Here is a 16,188-nt window from a genome sequence, read left to right as displayed (position 1 = left end):
GACTACATTTTGAAGAAGGGTACATGTGAAAGGCCATGAACTTCCAAATGTTAGTAAATCTTCTTACCTCAAGTAAGAGCTTGTTCAGACTGAGTTTGAGTCAGTGCAGTTATAAACTTTAGTAGTATGTCCTTGAATCGCATTGGACTCACATTATAGGCATAGTCAGACTGTAATTTACTCAACGGTTGAACGTTCAGAAATAGTTTTTGTTTATTGGGTTATATAGTTTTTATAAAACTAAAAAGTCATTTATGAGACCTTGAAAACAGAACTACATGTACATGTACTCTCACCTCTCAAATAGAAGTACCCCCTGGAATAAAAGTACCCCCCGGACAAATCTTCAAAATCTAATAAAAGTACCCCCTGGAATAAAAGTACCCCCCGGAAAAATACCAAATTGACATGTAAACTGTGGCCCATGCTTATGCTACTTCAGTCCAAGAGAAGATGATAAGCAGGTAGGCTCTTTTTATTTATTTATGCCTCAGTACCATATCAGTTAATTGTTTAAATAATGAACAGAATAATTCCTATGTTATTGCACATATCAAGGAGGTTAACCTCCTTGCACATATTTTCTTTATCTGAGTGTCACACCATCAACAAAGATTAAAATAAAAGTAAAAAAATGAATGAAAATAAAAAAAGAAGTTTATTGTTACAAATCATTGTTACAAAATAACATTTTGAAGAAACATTCCAACTTAGAATACCTTATTCACCACTTGTGCTATTTTCAATGTTGCAGAAACCAAGGATGTCATAGACACTGCCCCCTATCGAGACATAACGGTATTGCAGAAAATATATAATTCTCTCGCGCATTACCGCGAGATTCGGCGTGAGTTGATGAATCCAACATGGCGGATGTTTTCGGGTTTGGAGCCGATTGAACGCTGTGCTTTGTTTTGGAAGGATTTTTTCGTTGCTGGAACATTAAAACAAGTTGACTACGGGTGAAAAATAGTGGAAAAGTATTGGTAACTTTTTAATTTGTTTGGTTGGTGGTTAATTTCTGTGTTTTGATAGAGAATTTACGGAAGTAAGTGACTGTGTGTGTGTAGCATGTGACCTCGATGTTTGGCGATGTTTTGGTCTTTGTTCAGCGCAAATTTCTAGATTTTTGGAAGGTTAAAGATGGTCTAAAACGAAAAGGATATATTTTTTTACGAGTCCAGTACCGAATCACATGTGTTCCGGTATTTTTGGACCTGAACCGAAACGTTTTGCAAGTCCAGAACCGGTTCTGCGTACCGGTACGCATCCCTAGTTATGTTTGGGTCATAGCGCTAGCGGCAGGGAAATCCGCGCTGCCTCGTCCGAAAAATATTGAATTTTAAGCAAAAGTACCGCGGAAATATGGGCAGAAAATACCAAACTTTCAATATTTTTGGGGTCCCTGGTTAGTAAAGAAAGCCCCAATTTGAAAAAAAAAAATAACCGTACCGTCTAAAATAAGGACGTACCGGGTGGATTTTGAGGCGGAAAAAAATAAACGTACCGGTACGTTTATTTGAGAGATGAGAGTACTGATGTAGCCCATATAGAATACAACACTGGGTATTGCGTATCGCCTAAGGTACAGCCTAAGTTCAAGTAGGATCGACCAAAGGCTGGAGGGTGATCCAACCCGTGGAAGGGCCGGGACCGAGAGCGATATAGAATATCCACAAAACTCAAGTTTATCGCAAAATAAAAAGCAAAAGACGCACATAGCCTCAACAACTTTATTCATCAATTTGAACAAAAGAACCCAGCAAACAGTTGAACATCTGTTAGAATGTTGGACATTGGTGCACGCAAGTGACTTCCAAATGTTTGAATCGAAGTATGAAGCCCTGGGCCATATTGTAAAAATCGTACCGGTCTGAACACCGATATCAAATTTTAAAGTTAGTAAATACGGGTATGATATTACACTGGATACAGACCCAGCCATCTGGTTTCCTAGTCTGTCCCACTCCTCTGTACTTTACAGAGATGAAAGTTACAGTAACAGACAGGATGTGTTGCTGACAGGGGGAATGTGACGGTCGCTGAATGATACATGAAGGTCCAGATAGCGACATATGGCGAACCTTGGCCACGAACCAGAAACTGGGCTTTGGAAGGGAAAACTGGACAAGTTAGGTCATTGTTGCCCCTAGCAACGGATTCTTTGCAGCAAATTAGTAACCACCAGAGTTCCGCAACCCCATAATTCTGCCAAATCATTATCTGTTGCTGTCAGTTCATTTTGAAACAGATATTTACAACTGATGTTAGTGCAGATGGTTAAAAAAATGAGATGACTTCTTTCATGGGCCAATTCACAAAGATTGAATGAGTATCCATTTATAACATTCTGTCATCAAATAGACCATAATAGCATTCTTCAAAAGTTGATAAGGTAGTCAGAGCACATTTTTCACACAATTTGATACTTATTGAAGTTTTTTTATTCATGTTATAGACCCAAACATTTCAGAACAGTGACAGTCACTACAACCTGCATTGCTCTTACCAAAAATGAGGAAAAGCAAATGGTATATAAACTGTAAGAACAGTCTACATGTATATAGAATGGTAGTATCCTGCTGACTCCTATTAAACTCCTATCAAGGGTGGGAAAGTAATCAATTGTCATTTAAACACAGCCATTGTCAGTACAGACAGGGTGGATTGATGTGCACACGTGGGCCCCTCAGGGCACCCCCAGGCTGACCTTGGCCTAAAGTATGTACCCAGGCATGTTAACTGGCTCTCTGGGGCGTCCGCTGTTGTCTTGTGGGGGGCTGGTGTTGTGGTTTACATAAGGTCAGTTGTAAGCAGTCATAACCTTATGTTCCATATTGGTGCTGTAGTCAAAACTGAGATACTTTTAATTGCTTACTTTAACATTACTTTCGTGCCAGTTTGGGAGAGAGTGGGATAGTTGATTTATGATTCACAGCTCATATAGTTCACATATCTAGACACTCCTAATTGGCACTAGACTTAGAATTTCTAGATAAAACATTGCGTAGTCCATATGCTGGATCTTTTCTCTGCATTTCTGCACAGACTTGCAGGAGGTTCAGGAATAGGAGTTGATAGGAACAGGTAACTGTTAATCTCCCTGCTATTGTTGGCATTAACATTCCTTTGTCCTGACTGTGGTGTCTGGGATTGGCGGTCGTTCTGGTGTAAGAACAATTACTTGTTTTGTCGTACGTGTTGTGTATGTTTAGCATAACAGTGGGTTTGAGTCATTGCCACACAATAGTAAACTGTACCAACAGCAAGTTTGCAAACTGTCTATAGTACATTTGTATGTACATGTAGCCGTTGTTCTGATATATGCATCAAATTGGTAAGTGTTGTATTGCATACTTGTGTACCCAAAGGGCCATGTTGACAAAACATTGTTACTGACACTCTTATTGCAGGATAAATGCATTGAAATGTGATGCACCCCTCCCCCTTTACATACTTGCAACATGTACAGGTATTGTTTATGTTTTGAGATAGATGTCTTTGCCATGTACCATGTGCATTATCTTCTTCATTCACCTGTAAATGATCTTACTGGACAGGCTGGACACATGTAGTTTGTTGTACATTTGTGTAATTTGTACATTTGTGCCATTTGACCTATATTGTTGTCACCTTTTGATTTAACCCATTTTGTTCCATTCATGAACATTGCTAACATATGTACCCATGTGTGAAATCTTACTTACAGAGTGATCAAATGTATTAGGTATTGTATAATTCACAAGCCATTGATTCTGAAACACATGATTTCAGTTTATTGATAATACAATTATTATTCATAATCAATACCATTAACCATAATTAATATGCTGCAAAAATCGTTGATATTCTTACCTTCAATCTGTAAAATGGTTACCCTGTTGAACAAGCTAGCCTTTACTTGGTCAAGGCACCTCAAATAATATGGGACGGCCCCTAATTTTATGTATGTAATGTTTGTTACTTGTGTTTGCAGACATCCATGCAGAGGCTGTACAGCAGGCCCTGGCGCAGCACAGTAAGAGGAACCGTGTCCCGGTGATGCCCATGCCGTCCAAGCGCCAGTCACTGGTCCTCAACAACCCGGTCATGGACACTCCTACCGGTATGTCAGAAGTCAACTCAAGTAGTTAAAATGGTTTACATTTTATAGCTACCAGTACACTTTTGCTTGATGGTAAAAGACAATTCAGACCTACTACATGTAACTGTAAAAATGACACACCAAAAAGCAGTTACTTAATGACTTTGGTAACAGTCAGACATTTCAGACAACAAATGACAACTTTGATTTCAGATTGTTATGTGCTAGATGGAATTTTCAATGAAAATGTGAAATTCTGAAGCATGTCATACGATATTACAAGGAAATTGACCTAGTATTTTTCAATGTAAGAGTAAAAATTTGTCTTGAATGTTTTCTCCCGTGGGCCGATTGCAGAGTTAGCCCGGCTTAGACACTTCCATTCCCAGAAGGCCATGCGCTGTGTCGCCCAGAACAGACTCTCGCTCCAAACTCCCGTACAGTCCGGGGACTCTCCCGTACCGTCTGGTGACTCGGGTCAGTCTGCTGTGTGGCTGCTGGCTTCTCATCAGCAAAAACAATCAAAATCATTTCAATCAAAGCATAAAACATGTCTTTATTGGTATAAAACGATCATGCTTGCCAAATTTTGTACTTCAGCCTTCTTCAGAACGAATGGCCCACTGTCTTGGTCATGTGACTTTTGTTGTGAGTCATTTATCCTGAGGAAGGCTAAAGATAATCCAAAAATCTGGTACATAGAGTTTTACTCTGAAAATAAAATGAAAATGAGATAAAATGGTCACAAAATTATTGAATTTGAGTATTGCAAGAAGCAAAATTGCTGTCAATCATACATTCTAACAATTTGATTCAGCATTGCTTTTTCCTCTGTCCCTGCAACATTAATAATTGAGTTTTTGATTGATCAAGAAAAGGGGGGTTGATTTTTGTGAGCTTGGCTTGTAAAGAATGACACAAGCAGATGTGCTATGTGCAGCTACACCTGTCCGCAGCTGTTTGCAGCTGTTTGCAGTGATGCTTGCAGCCGTTTGAGATGATTGCAAATGCATGAAGAAACTACAAACTGTACTGCAGAGGAAGTGGTCAAGAACAGGACTTCTGACTGTGCATTACATTGTGATCTTTGAATAAAATGAGTAAATTTTGCCCTCTAATCCAATGAGTCAACATTTCCTACAACTTAGTACAAGAAGACAAGAATCTGGCTGTATGATTAAGCTAAACTTCTTTCCCGCCACAAGTGTGGAAGAGAATTCACAAATTCCTTTCTTTTAATGACATACATGTCATTGTAAAGACCAGGAATGTCCTAGCATTGAATGAAGCTTTCTCTCCTAGGACAGATTGGAATCTGTGCTAGAATCTATCGTAGGACAATTTGCGATGCTGTTAAATTAAATACAAATGTATTTTGGGTTAGGGCTGACCTGACTTTGCTTGAACCTAACCGATCAAAATCTGTGCAGAATCACAGATTGTCTAAGGACGGATCCCTAACAAAACCAAATTAAAAAGATTTGTCCTAGGTCAGATTACGATTGCAATCTGCGCCTGTAGAATCATTGATTGTTCTAGGACAGATCCTGATTCTGATGTGTCCTAGAAGAGACTCTGATTCCAATCTGTTCAAGGACAATCAACTAAGTAACAAAAAATTACATGAAAAAGTGCATTTACATCTTTGTGACATTTCCAGACACATCTTCTGATGATGAAAGTATCCACTCCGGTCGTCTGTCTACATCATCACCGGAGCATCCTTCCAGACAGCCTAGCGGGCTCACGAAAAACAGCGCCGGCGGGAGTCGCTCCTCGGTGTCGTCCCAGTCCACGACAGCCAGCGGTGCTCAAGGCGCGCCTGGCGGGATCTACAGCATTGCAGATGTTCTGCAGGACTCGTGTAAGTACTTTCAACATTTGAACAGCTTGTTTTACATTTTAACATCTGAAGAGTTCTAATTTGCCTGCAATTTGTCTGAAAACTTTTTGGACTTGTAGAATAGTAATGAAATCACTTTGGACCAAGTTAAGGAAGGTCTTGTAGGTCATACGATCTGTTCACAAGTGGTTGGGTTGGTTGAGAAATTTGGTACCTTTCAGTGCACTAGCCATGAACACATGGGAATATGTACCACATTTGAGGTTTTTGCCCACATATAAGTAATGCCTGTCAAAATTTGCTTGAATAAAATCTGGTATAAAGGGCAGTTACCATGTGATTAAAGAGGAAACATGACTTCTGGGATACTTTTTAGTTATCATTTTCTCTGTATGCCCATAAGATGAGTTATTTTTTCCAAGTCTAGACTCCACTGACCAACCTTACATGTATGTAAGCTGCTGTCATGCCTTGGTACTGTAGCTGTAGGCAAACCTGCTCCATTGTAGGGTAGCTACATGTATCATGGATACAGCCATGACAGAGGCAGCTGTTTGTAAGATCTACAACCTGTGCAGGGCTTTTGTAAGATTTTTATGCTCAAAATGATTCAGAGGTCATACTTGACTTCTATGTGGACTTGAATCAGCTGGATCAAAATTTAAACTTGATACGAATTGAATACAACATTTCTAGCAACTCATCACATTTTGTAGGGTGAGATAAATTTGGAAAAAAATACATGCTGTAGGCACAAAAAGATGCAGTATAGGTAAAAGGCAATGTAAATTTGTAAACTGCTGAACTGAACAGTTTTGTGAGTGCTCAAAACAAGAAGAAATGCAAGGAGTTTTTGAGTGCCATTTGCAGATGAATTTCCCAAATTTCCCTTGTTCTTATGTATAGGCAGACAAATATAAAAAAAGATAGATTTTCACTAAATACACACTGTGTGTGAAAAAGAGCTGTAGCCATTATTACTGAGAGCCTTGAAAAATTAAGAGGTAGCCCTGCTTCGGTTTGGTAGATCAGTCCCACAAACTTTCATGCTGTCATCTTCTCTCTCCCTGCTCTTCATTGCTCCCTCTAGCTGGAATCTTCAGTATTGCAGATGTCCTTCAGGGGTACCAGGAAGGTTGGTTTTCTATAGGGTTGTGCGGCTTGAGTCTACACCCTGACCACCCCTATTCAAGACAATGAAACATCCCCACGATCATTGTATTCGTCTTATGGCCTGGTTGATACCACTGATGAAGTAGGGGTGGCCAGGTGCTTTGCCAGCCTGAATAATCTAGAGCACTTCCACCACACCCTGTACTAGTTTTGCACTCTTCTCAAATCTCACAGACATTGGATCATCTTTTTCTCATCAATTCTGCAAATCTCACCCACATGTCTACAATCATGTAGCCTTGCATGTTGCTTGTGTAAAGGCATTTCTGCTTTTTGCTCTGCATGAAGAATATTCATGCAATGTTTAAATACCAAATTGTCCTCAAACATGTAATATCCAAATGTGAAAGATGCATATTAAAAAAACAGACTAATAATGATGATATTCTTGACAATCAAGTTTAACTAGATATGATTTTTAAAAATTTGCAGTTCCATAATACTTTCTGCAAATGCATACTTTTAAGCAGCATTCTTAAATGATTGAAAATCATTTGAAAATAGAGAATGGGGTAAATCTTAAGAATTTTCAGCAGATACTTGAAATAAAAGGACGTTGCACATTAAATGAAGTCATAGATGTACCAGATACATAGCCTTGTTTCTGGTACAGTACACGATTGTAATAACTGATGTAAGGAGTATGCTTGGTTTAAAACTTCATTCTCTCATATGGTAACACAAAGTGCTTTTGATTGGGTTTGATTGGGGGAAGGGGAAATCAACACAAAACAATTAGCATTCCAACACGTAATTCCTTAACCCTCTTATCATACACACTGATATGTTACTATTCAATTGTTAGCATGACTCAGGTTAATGATTATTTGAACTGTCCCATTATATTTTCCACAGTATGCCTGAACACCTAACAACCGTGTTATAAAAAGCCTTACCCTGCCTCCCCCCCACCATTACAGTGCCCAGTTCCAGTCAGAAGACGACCCAGCAGTTGCCGCCTGACGTGACATCCCCCTCCGTGGCGAGTCAGACCTTCCGGATGGACCGTACCATTGACAGGAGGCACAGGCCGCAGCCCAAACCACAGCAACCTGAGGATGAAAATGGTATCTAGTACAGGACAGATACGTGACAGGGCTTTTGCCAGTGTCAGACATTCTGTTGTCACTTGTAATGTTTTTATTTTCTAACATGAAAATTTACCTGTAGAAATTTCAAAATGTAACTGGCAAAAGCCTTGTTTTATTGTGTGGGGTGTTACTATTACAAAAGAAAGATGACATCATTTTGTTTTCCATATTGCAACTACATGAAAGAATATGCTCAGTATGATTTCCGTCTTCTTTATATGAACCATCATAGATGCATTTGACTCTAGTCCAAAATTGATGTGTATCATGATTCTGTTAACCATGTAGTGTTTCATTCTTTAGCACCATGCTTTGTGTGCTTAACTAAAAGGCGTTTTCTTTTTGTCTGACTCCCCACATTTTCTGCTTTTTGGCTCATTCTCTGCATAATTCATACTTACTGTGAAAAACGTAACAAAATAAGGGTTGTAACAGTGTAGATTTGTAGTTATAACTCCATGCAAAAGTGTCTGCGAAATGCTTGGTCGGAACGTTGTGCTAAACCAGTATGTCCCTCTCTCCACGTCTGCGTGTCATGGCCAGATTCTGATCTAGAACTGCTGTGTGAGTAAAAACATGTTCCTCTTGCCAAGTGCCCCCCTCCCCACCTTCCCACAATCCCCTGCGCCGGCTGCATGCTTGATTTTCAGGGCCTTAGTTTGGCAACTGTTGTTTACTAAAGAAACTAGCAGAGTTGTTGTTGCTTGCATGTCATTCTTTCCCCTTGTCCCTTACCATTTCATTGTTCTAGATTTTCAACATTCCAAAGCCCCCCTTTTCTTTTTCATTTTGAAAGACAGCAACAATGTACACAAAATGTAAGTAAAGCAGTACAGTTCTTAAAGTTTCCGTGTTGCAGAAGCTGGTGTTTATTATTGCAACTTATGATAAGTTGTGGCAGACTGCTGCCATAGAATTTGACAGCCATGACTTAAAGATTTGGATAGAATTTGTGTACGATTTCAAAGACAAACATCTCTCTGGGCAGTAATACATCCTGACGTAAAGATATGATAAAGAAAAAAAAGTAATATCGTGCAAAAAACATTTTAAGCTTCCAATTACAAGTTAAAAATGCATACTGTAGGGCTTTTACTATGTTGCCATTAAACCTGGGAAGCTATCTCTGTGATGCCCATGACTATGTCAGAGCTAACCTGTTATCCCTGTGTTTGTGTGTGTTGTTCCACAGTTCCTGTCCACGGGAAGGTGTCTGCTAAGATCCAGCAGCTCCTGAACACCCTGAAGAGACCCAAGCGCAAGCCGCTCAGGGAGTTCTTTGTAGATGAAGAGGAGGAGTTAGAAGGTAAAACACTTATGATGCACACACTTAGTGATGATGGATAGCACAATTTCCATGTCCTTTCTCCATTTGGAAAATGTCCTACAATGTCATCAAGATATTTGCAGTCAGTTTGCCCTCACAAGAATTGGGAAATTTCTTGTATGTCTCCACCAGGGCTGTCCCCAGGACCTCTCTCTCCATCCTGGGACAGAAATTTCCATCTTGGGGCAGACCCCTTCTGTTAAAAGTTCATGACATGAAGCTGATGAAAATGACTCTTCATAAGCTTAAAATGACAGATATAACACAGGCTTCTGAACAATGAGTGGGACAGAAAATACTTAATGCTGGAGAATGCTTTGGTCTTCACTTTCTCCATGAGTTATTGTGAAAAAAAGTGATCTTTTTAGTATCCTTTTTACTTTTAAAGACAGTATTCTTCCTGCACTTTTTTCCTTACCAATATGTTTGTCCTTGTTCACAGCAATAGCAAAAGAAGTGGACCCCAACGCTCCAAAGGCAGAGGGTCCTGTCATATCTCCTGCTGTGGGAGAATCACTAGCAGTGAGTACTGGAAATTCTGTCTTATCTTGTCAGGATGGTATTAGATATTTATCCTCTATCTTTTATCATCTACCAAAGAAATGGACACTAAGTTTTGCTTAAAATATATTTAATAGAATATTTTCAATGTATCTTATTCCTGATGTTCAAAGAATAATTTTGAGATAATCTTATTTATTTTATGAAAGTTGAGATTGATAAATTGGTATCGTTCTTGCCCTTCACTTATGACTTTAACTTAACATCATTGCACAGGATGTCGAGATATCTTTACTGTATATCATTCTTATCATCTATTTGCCGAGAACTTTTGTTGACTGGAACTCAGTGACACTGAGTACATTAGGGGAATCCTCATAGGTAACTTTTACTCTTGCAGCTATATGTGTAAAGGTTAGGCATGATGGGTTGATATACATGTAACCAGCTGCTGCCATCCCGCAGGCTAGTGAAGCTGCATGGTGTGTTATATTTAAGGGCACTTCTACTGGCTCTACAGATACAGATCTTGAAATGGTCTTAAACACAAATGTTCTTCCCTCCTTAGATTCCATCAGGACTTCCTCGGAACCTGGAGGCCGCGGTGCAGAGATACGGGTCGGCCAGCTACAAGGCCACGGTCATCACTGCACTGGACGCTACAGGGAAACACTCCATCACGCTAACTTATGGTAAACATTTGTCACCAAAATATGTCACACCCATTTTGCTTTATAAAGATAAAGTTAGGCTCTTGTTACACTCCAATGTTTTATCCAGGACCCAGTTTTGGAGAAATCAGAAAGGCCACATTTTTCAACGAAAATGCAAAAAATCTTGACTATGGCTGTTTTATTTGTGTTTTCCTCCCAGGTAAACTGCTGAGCAGAATGCAGAAGATTGCGTTCTCCTTACTGAACAAGGTTGGACAGAAAGAACCTGCCATCAGACCTGGGGATAGGGTAAGTCTTATAGATGGTGGCGTGGAGTTAAAATAACCTCTAAAATACACTGTAGGAACATAGCATGTACAAGTCTTTAACATGATAGATATTCTCATTACTGTAAGTTTTCACAGGCAGGATGTGCAAACAATTGCTGTTTTTGTTCACATTCATAGTATTCTACAACTGGTGCCTACCAGGATGTCAGCAGATTAGATTGCTAGTTGATTTTTAAAGTAGCAGATCAAATTAGAAATTGACATGTAAATTAATCTTTTGTCTTCTACCTGCTTTCTGTCTGCCAGTGCGCCACTGTGATCGCTCATATGTGTCACTAAGATTTCAACCATGAAATACATGCATGTCTCTTGTCTCTCACTAGGTGGCGCTGGTGTACCCCAACAGTGACCCCATCTCCTTCATGTGTGCGTTCTACGGCTGTCTGTATGCAGGAGTGGTGCCGGTTCCAATAGAGGTGCCCTTGACAAGAAAAGTGAGTAAATCCTAACTCCTGTTCAGCTTTCAGTGACTTTGTGACATTGTTGTTTCTTTTGTACTTCTAGCCTTATAAAATCTTGCTTATAGCAGCCCACACAACATCCGGCCAACCTCTTAGAAGGCCCAGTTACAATGGGGAGGGGCCAGTTATGGCCCCAGACAGCAGAGTTTGTGCTACACAGACTATTGTACTTCTAGCTATTTGAAAATTTAACTGTCAAATTGTTTCTTACCAGGATGCTGGAAGCCAACAGATCGGGTTCTTGTTGGGGAGCTGCGGGGTGTCTGTTGCGCTCACATCTGAGGCCTGTCTGAAAGGGCTGCCCAAAGGACCCTCTGGAGAAGTTGCACAGTTCAAGGGTAAGTAATACTCCCAGGTCTAACTCATTCCAGATAGAGGAAGTGTCTGTGTCTTTCTTCTGCTACGCTCAGAAAGACACAGATCAATTTATAAAGGTGCAAGAGGCCAACTTTATCAGTTTGTGACAAGTTTTAAGTGCAATGACACATAAAACTGATGAAATGTATTTCCTCTCTCCAGGCTGGCCCAGACTGACGTGGTTCGTTACAGAGCACCTGTCCAAACCGGCCAAGGACTGGATGCCTCCTCCCAGACTGTCTGACGAACAGACGGCATACATTGAGGTAGGGAAGGGTCCAGATTATTGTAACTGCAGCTGTGTTTTATTGTTTACTAGCACACCATGTAATAGATTGATCCTGAGTGACTGTCCGTCACAATTAGTAGTTCGACCAATGATTTTATGCCAAGTTGCAGTTTGACCAATGATATATGAGTGACTTGGCGGATGTTTGTCAGATATTTGCATTTTTATGTTTCTATTTTATTCAATTTGTACGTTTTGATGTCTGTGAGCAGGATCATGGGATCAGTCTATTTCCCGACAACGCACTTATACATGTACATGTAATCTCTAGTTCTAGTCTTCTCTAACACATGACTGTGAATTTTGTATGTGCCTCCAGTACACGACAGCGAAGGATGGCAGTGTGATGGGTGTGACGGTTAACCGCGGCGCAATGTTGTGCCACTGTCGTACCCTGACTGCTGCCTGTAACTACACGGAAGGAGAGATCATCGTTAACGTGCTGGACTTCAAACGTGATGTCGGGCTCTGGCACAGCATTCTCACTGTAAGTCTGGAAAGTCTTTAGATACTGATTCTGTTTGGGAAAACGTAAACAGTTGGCACTTCTTCTAAAAAAAACCCTTGTGTCGTTCAACTTAAACTGACAGAGTTGTACAATTTTATGTTCAATACATTTTGAAATATTCTACATGTACTTGAAGCACGTTTAGTTCAGAGCTATTCTTTCCATTGATTCTGCTCAATGGCATGCAATACACAGTATCAAAAGGAAACATCTTGTTCTTTACTAAATCAAAGGTACAAATTGAGATTTTATATGTACATGTATGTCATATATTTCAACATTGAATACAATAGTCATACAATATTTATCATGCATGTCTTAACTGTAGTTTATGTTTTATTTCAGAGTGTGTTCAACGGCATGCATGTGGTGTTTGTACCATACTCACTCATGAAGGTCAACCCAACATCATGGCTCCACATGGTCACAAGGTTCAAAGGTGAGAGGTCAAGTTCAACTTTGATACTATACACTTTGAGTACACTTTATGTAGACAGGTAGTCACTATAGACAGGATTCGTAATGCTTGTGTTAATAGGAAAAAAATACGTAAGGGACCACCAAATAGTGGTTACATTGGTCAGGTGGTCCTCATGTAGAGGTGGTCACCTGTACAGGTTTGACTGTATTCTTGTAGATCCGTATTTAGACTATGCCAGAACATGGGTTGTTGGTTGTGCAAAATCGGGATCTTTGTAAAAATCCTGCTTCCTCTTCCTTCAAAGAAGTGTTTTTATTTGTGTGTAACCTTCTGCTTTCCTGTTGTTTTCTTACAGCGACGTGTGCGACAGTGAAGTCTCGTGACATGCACTGGGCACTGGTGGCACAGAAGGACCAGAAGGACATCAACCTGTCCTCACTCAGGATGTTACTGGTGGCTGATGGGGCAAACCCATGTAAGGAATAGGGAACAGACTTGTAGCATACCATACGATGTACTGTAGGGATGAGTAACTCTAATTCTACTTGATGTGTGTATTATGTAGCGTGGCTCAGGCGTTTCGAATCCCAGTCCAGGTCATAGTGATTGAGACAAGTGTATGCATGCTACTTCTAGTGGTTAGGTCTTTCAGAGGGGATGTTAAAATCTGAGGATTATTAGATTTTAGGCCCTCAAGCTCTAGCGCCTGACCTCGTTGAGTTTCTTATCAAAATCATATTGGTTCTTCTTAAAAGACCTTCTACTTCTACTTCCCTTGCATCTAACGTATTCATGTTTGGTGTCCCTCATTTGAACCCAAAGCTCATCTAGCTGTGCATTCCAGAAAGGTTTACCTGCTTTATAATCCAGGTCATTTGTTGCCAGTGTTTAACCCATTGCTCATTGTCTCTGCCCCCCTCCCCACAGGGTCCTTGTCGTCCTGCGATGCCTTCCTGAACGTGTTCCAGAACAAAGGTCTGAAGCCTGAAGCCATCTGTCCCACAGCCAGCTCAGCTGAGGCGCTCACTGTGGCCGTCAGAAGGTACAGAACCCATGCTGGATATCAGGATGTTTTATTGCTATGTTTATGTCAGGATAGGGATTGCGATAGATCTGGCAAAATCACATATGCTACTGGTAGAGTCTCTGTCAATCAAAACTTTGATCAGGATGGTAGGAATGTGTTAGGATGGTCTTTTACAAGTGTTGAATTTCAAGACGATGTATTGATCAAATAATTAAGTTACCTTAATCAAAGTTCTACATGAAAATATTTAAAGAAATTGCAGTTAATTTCTTTTATATTTTCATATCCTTCATACACATGTAAGTGAAATGTCTAAAGTTCTTGTATCAGCTGTCCACCAAAGAGCCATCTCAATTCATTTGTTGTCAGGACTATTTTACTACTTAACAACATGTAGTTAGAACTACCCTGTATATTCTGTGCACAGTGTAATACAAATGTACTTCATACTATAACCTGGGGGGTGAAAACCCCAAAGTTAGCAAAAAGTTGAATGGTGATTTAAATTTTGTTTGTACTTCCAGACCAGGGAGGACAGGTGGACAGGGGACAGGGCGGGGTGTGCTGTCCATGTCTGGCCTGAGTTACGGAGTGGTGCGGGTGGACACGGAGGACAAACTGACCTCACTCATTCTCCAGGATGTGGGAACGGTCATGCCTGGAGGTGGGGAACCTTTCATGATTATACCTCATTAACTCGACCTTGTTCAGGGAGAGTACCATATGCAGTATTCCTGGGAATCGCTAGATTATACAATGTACATGCTGATCTTAGAATGAAATTAACTTCATTGACTCTCTGTGCTTTCGTTCTGTTTGTTTGTGGAGGTGTTTGTCCATAGCTTGTACACTACACCCTCGGTAAAGTGGCAGGAAGTCAGTGGGAAGATGACCACCAAAGTTAAACTAAGCAGAGTGGTAGGAAGTAGAGGTCAGAGGTGGTAGAACTGACAATTAATTAGACATGACAGTCCAGGTCATGGGGTCATTGGAAGAGACTACTACATTGTAGTTCTCAGGAAGATGATTTTTTTGGTCTTCCTGTATCTTGTTGTCTCTCAGACTGTTGCTCATTGAAGTAGAGGTTAGAGGTGGTAGACCTGATATTTAATTAGACATGACAGTACAGGACTACCTGTCAGGTCAGGACTAATTCTTAGGAAGGTGTTCTTTTAAATCTACTTTTATCTTGTTGCCTAGTCTCAAACTGTTTGATTCGAGCCATGACCCTGTATGTCTGATGCTTTCCTCCCAGCTGTTGCAGTAATAGTGAAGGTAGACAACGCGCCTGGCCTGTGTAAAACATGACCATGTATGTCTGATGCTTCCCTCCCAGCTGTTGCAGTAATAGTGAAGGTAGACAATGCGCCCAGTCTATGTAAAACATAACCATGTATTTCTGATGCTTCCCTCCCAGCTGTTGCAGTAATAGTGAAGGTAGACAACGCACCCGGCCTGTGTAAAACAGACGAGGTGGGGGAGATCTGTGTGGCTTCTGGCGCCATCGGGGCTGGCTACTTTGGTCTTCAGGGGCTCAGTAACAACACATTCAAGGTGAGGCCAAGTATTGCTGTTTTTAAGAAAGACAAGAACAGTGTTTATCTCTACAAAGCCATTATATTTATAAGGATGAAATTGTATTTCATATCATGTTAACTATATTCAGGTTGCTAAAAGTCTTTTTATGAGGTACGTGTGTGCTCAGATTTCATTTTAAGATATGATTCTTAACTTGAGTTACAGTGTTGTTGAACTCTATATATCAATTCTCTGTCCCCAGATACAGCCGCTAGCCAGTGATGGGAAGCCCATGGCAGAGCAGACGTTTGTCAGAACTGGGCTGCTGGGATTCCTGGGGCCTGTAAGTATGAGATGTGTGGTACAAATGGTGAAATGGAAAGTCGCATACACCCATTAAATATTTTGAGATTTTGTGAATTTCTTATTTTATTCATTATCATTGTGAATTTCTTGCTGATTCTGTGTAGCATGCATTTTTCCACTGGCACCCATAAAGCAACAGGCATGCATATAGCAGGAAATAGAAGACAAGAAATGAGATGGTCGTTCATGACTTATTCTGGGACCTTTGACATTACTTCC

General features: G+C 40.3%; 1 protein-coding gene across 14 annotated transcripts in view; it reads left to right on the top strand.

The window, feature by feature from the left end:
- LOC118405269 (disco-interacting protein 2 homolog C-like) overlaps positions 1-16,188 on the top strand; it is a 68,930-nt gene that overhangs the window by 33,737 nt on the left and 19,005 nt on the right. For 10 of the 14 annotated variants that reach the window (XM_035804670.1, XM_035804680.1, XM_035804677.1 and 7 more), the window contains 20 exons: positions 3,977-4,105; positions 4,442-4,561; positions 5,745-5,948; positions 7,018-7,062; positions 8,021-8,167; positions 8,735-8,755; positions 9,384-9,497; positions 9,961-10,040; positions 10,588-10,711; positions 10,893-10,981; positions 11,346-11,456; positions 11,698-11,821; positions 12,003-12,106; positions 12,449-12,616; positions 12,983-13,076; positions 13,414-13,533; positions 13,986-14,100; positions 14,610-14,749; positions 15,503-15,639; positions 15,866-15,946. In XM_035804670.1, coding sequence (XP_035660563.1) covers positions 3,977-4,105; positions 4,442-4,561; positions 5,745-5,948; positions 7,018-7,062; positions 8,021-8,167; positions 8,735-8,755; positions 9,384-9,497; positions 9,961-10,040; positions 10,588-10,711; positions 10,893-10,981; positions 11,346-11,456; positions 11,698-11,821; positions 12,003-12,106; positions 12,449-12,616; positions 12,983-13,076; positions 13,414-13,533; positions 13,986-14,100; positions 14,610-14,749; positions 15,503-15,639; positions 15,866-15,946 — 2,267 coding nt within the window. The remainder of the gene's footprint in view (positions 1-3,976; positions 4,106-4,441; positions 4,562-5,744; positions 5,949-7,017; positions 7,063-8,020; positions 8,168-8,734; positions 8,756-9,383; positions 9,498-9,960; positions 10,041-10,587; positions 10,712-10,892; positions 10,982-11,345; positions 11,457-11,697; positions 11,822-12,002; positions 12,107-12,448; positions 12,617-12,982; positions 13,077-13,413; positions 13,534-13,985; positions 14,101-14,609; positions 14,750-15,502; positions 15,640-15,865; positions 15,947-16,188) is intronic. The other 4 variants (XM_035804678.1, XM_035804673.1, XM_035804672.1 and 1 more) reach the window with 4 other exon arrangements.

Source organism: Branchiostoma floridae, chromosome 18, assembly GCF_000003815.2.
Source record: "Branchiostoma floridae strain S238N-H82 chromosome 18, Bfl_VNyyK, whole genome shotgun sequence".
NCBI classification, from domain to species: domain Eukaryota; kingdom Metazoa; phylum Chordata; class Leptocardii; order Amphioxiformes; family Branchiostomatidae; genus Branchiostoma; species Branchiostoma floridae.
The sequence above is the reverse complement of the archived record's forward strand: the minus strand, read 5'-3'. Positions and strand labels throughout refer to the sequence as shown.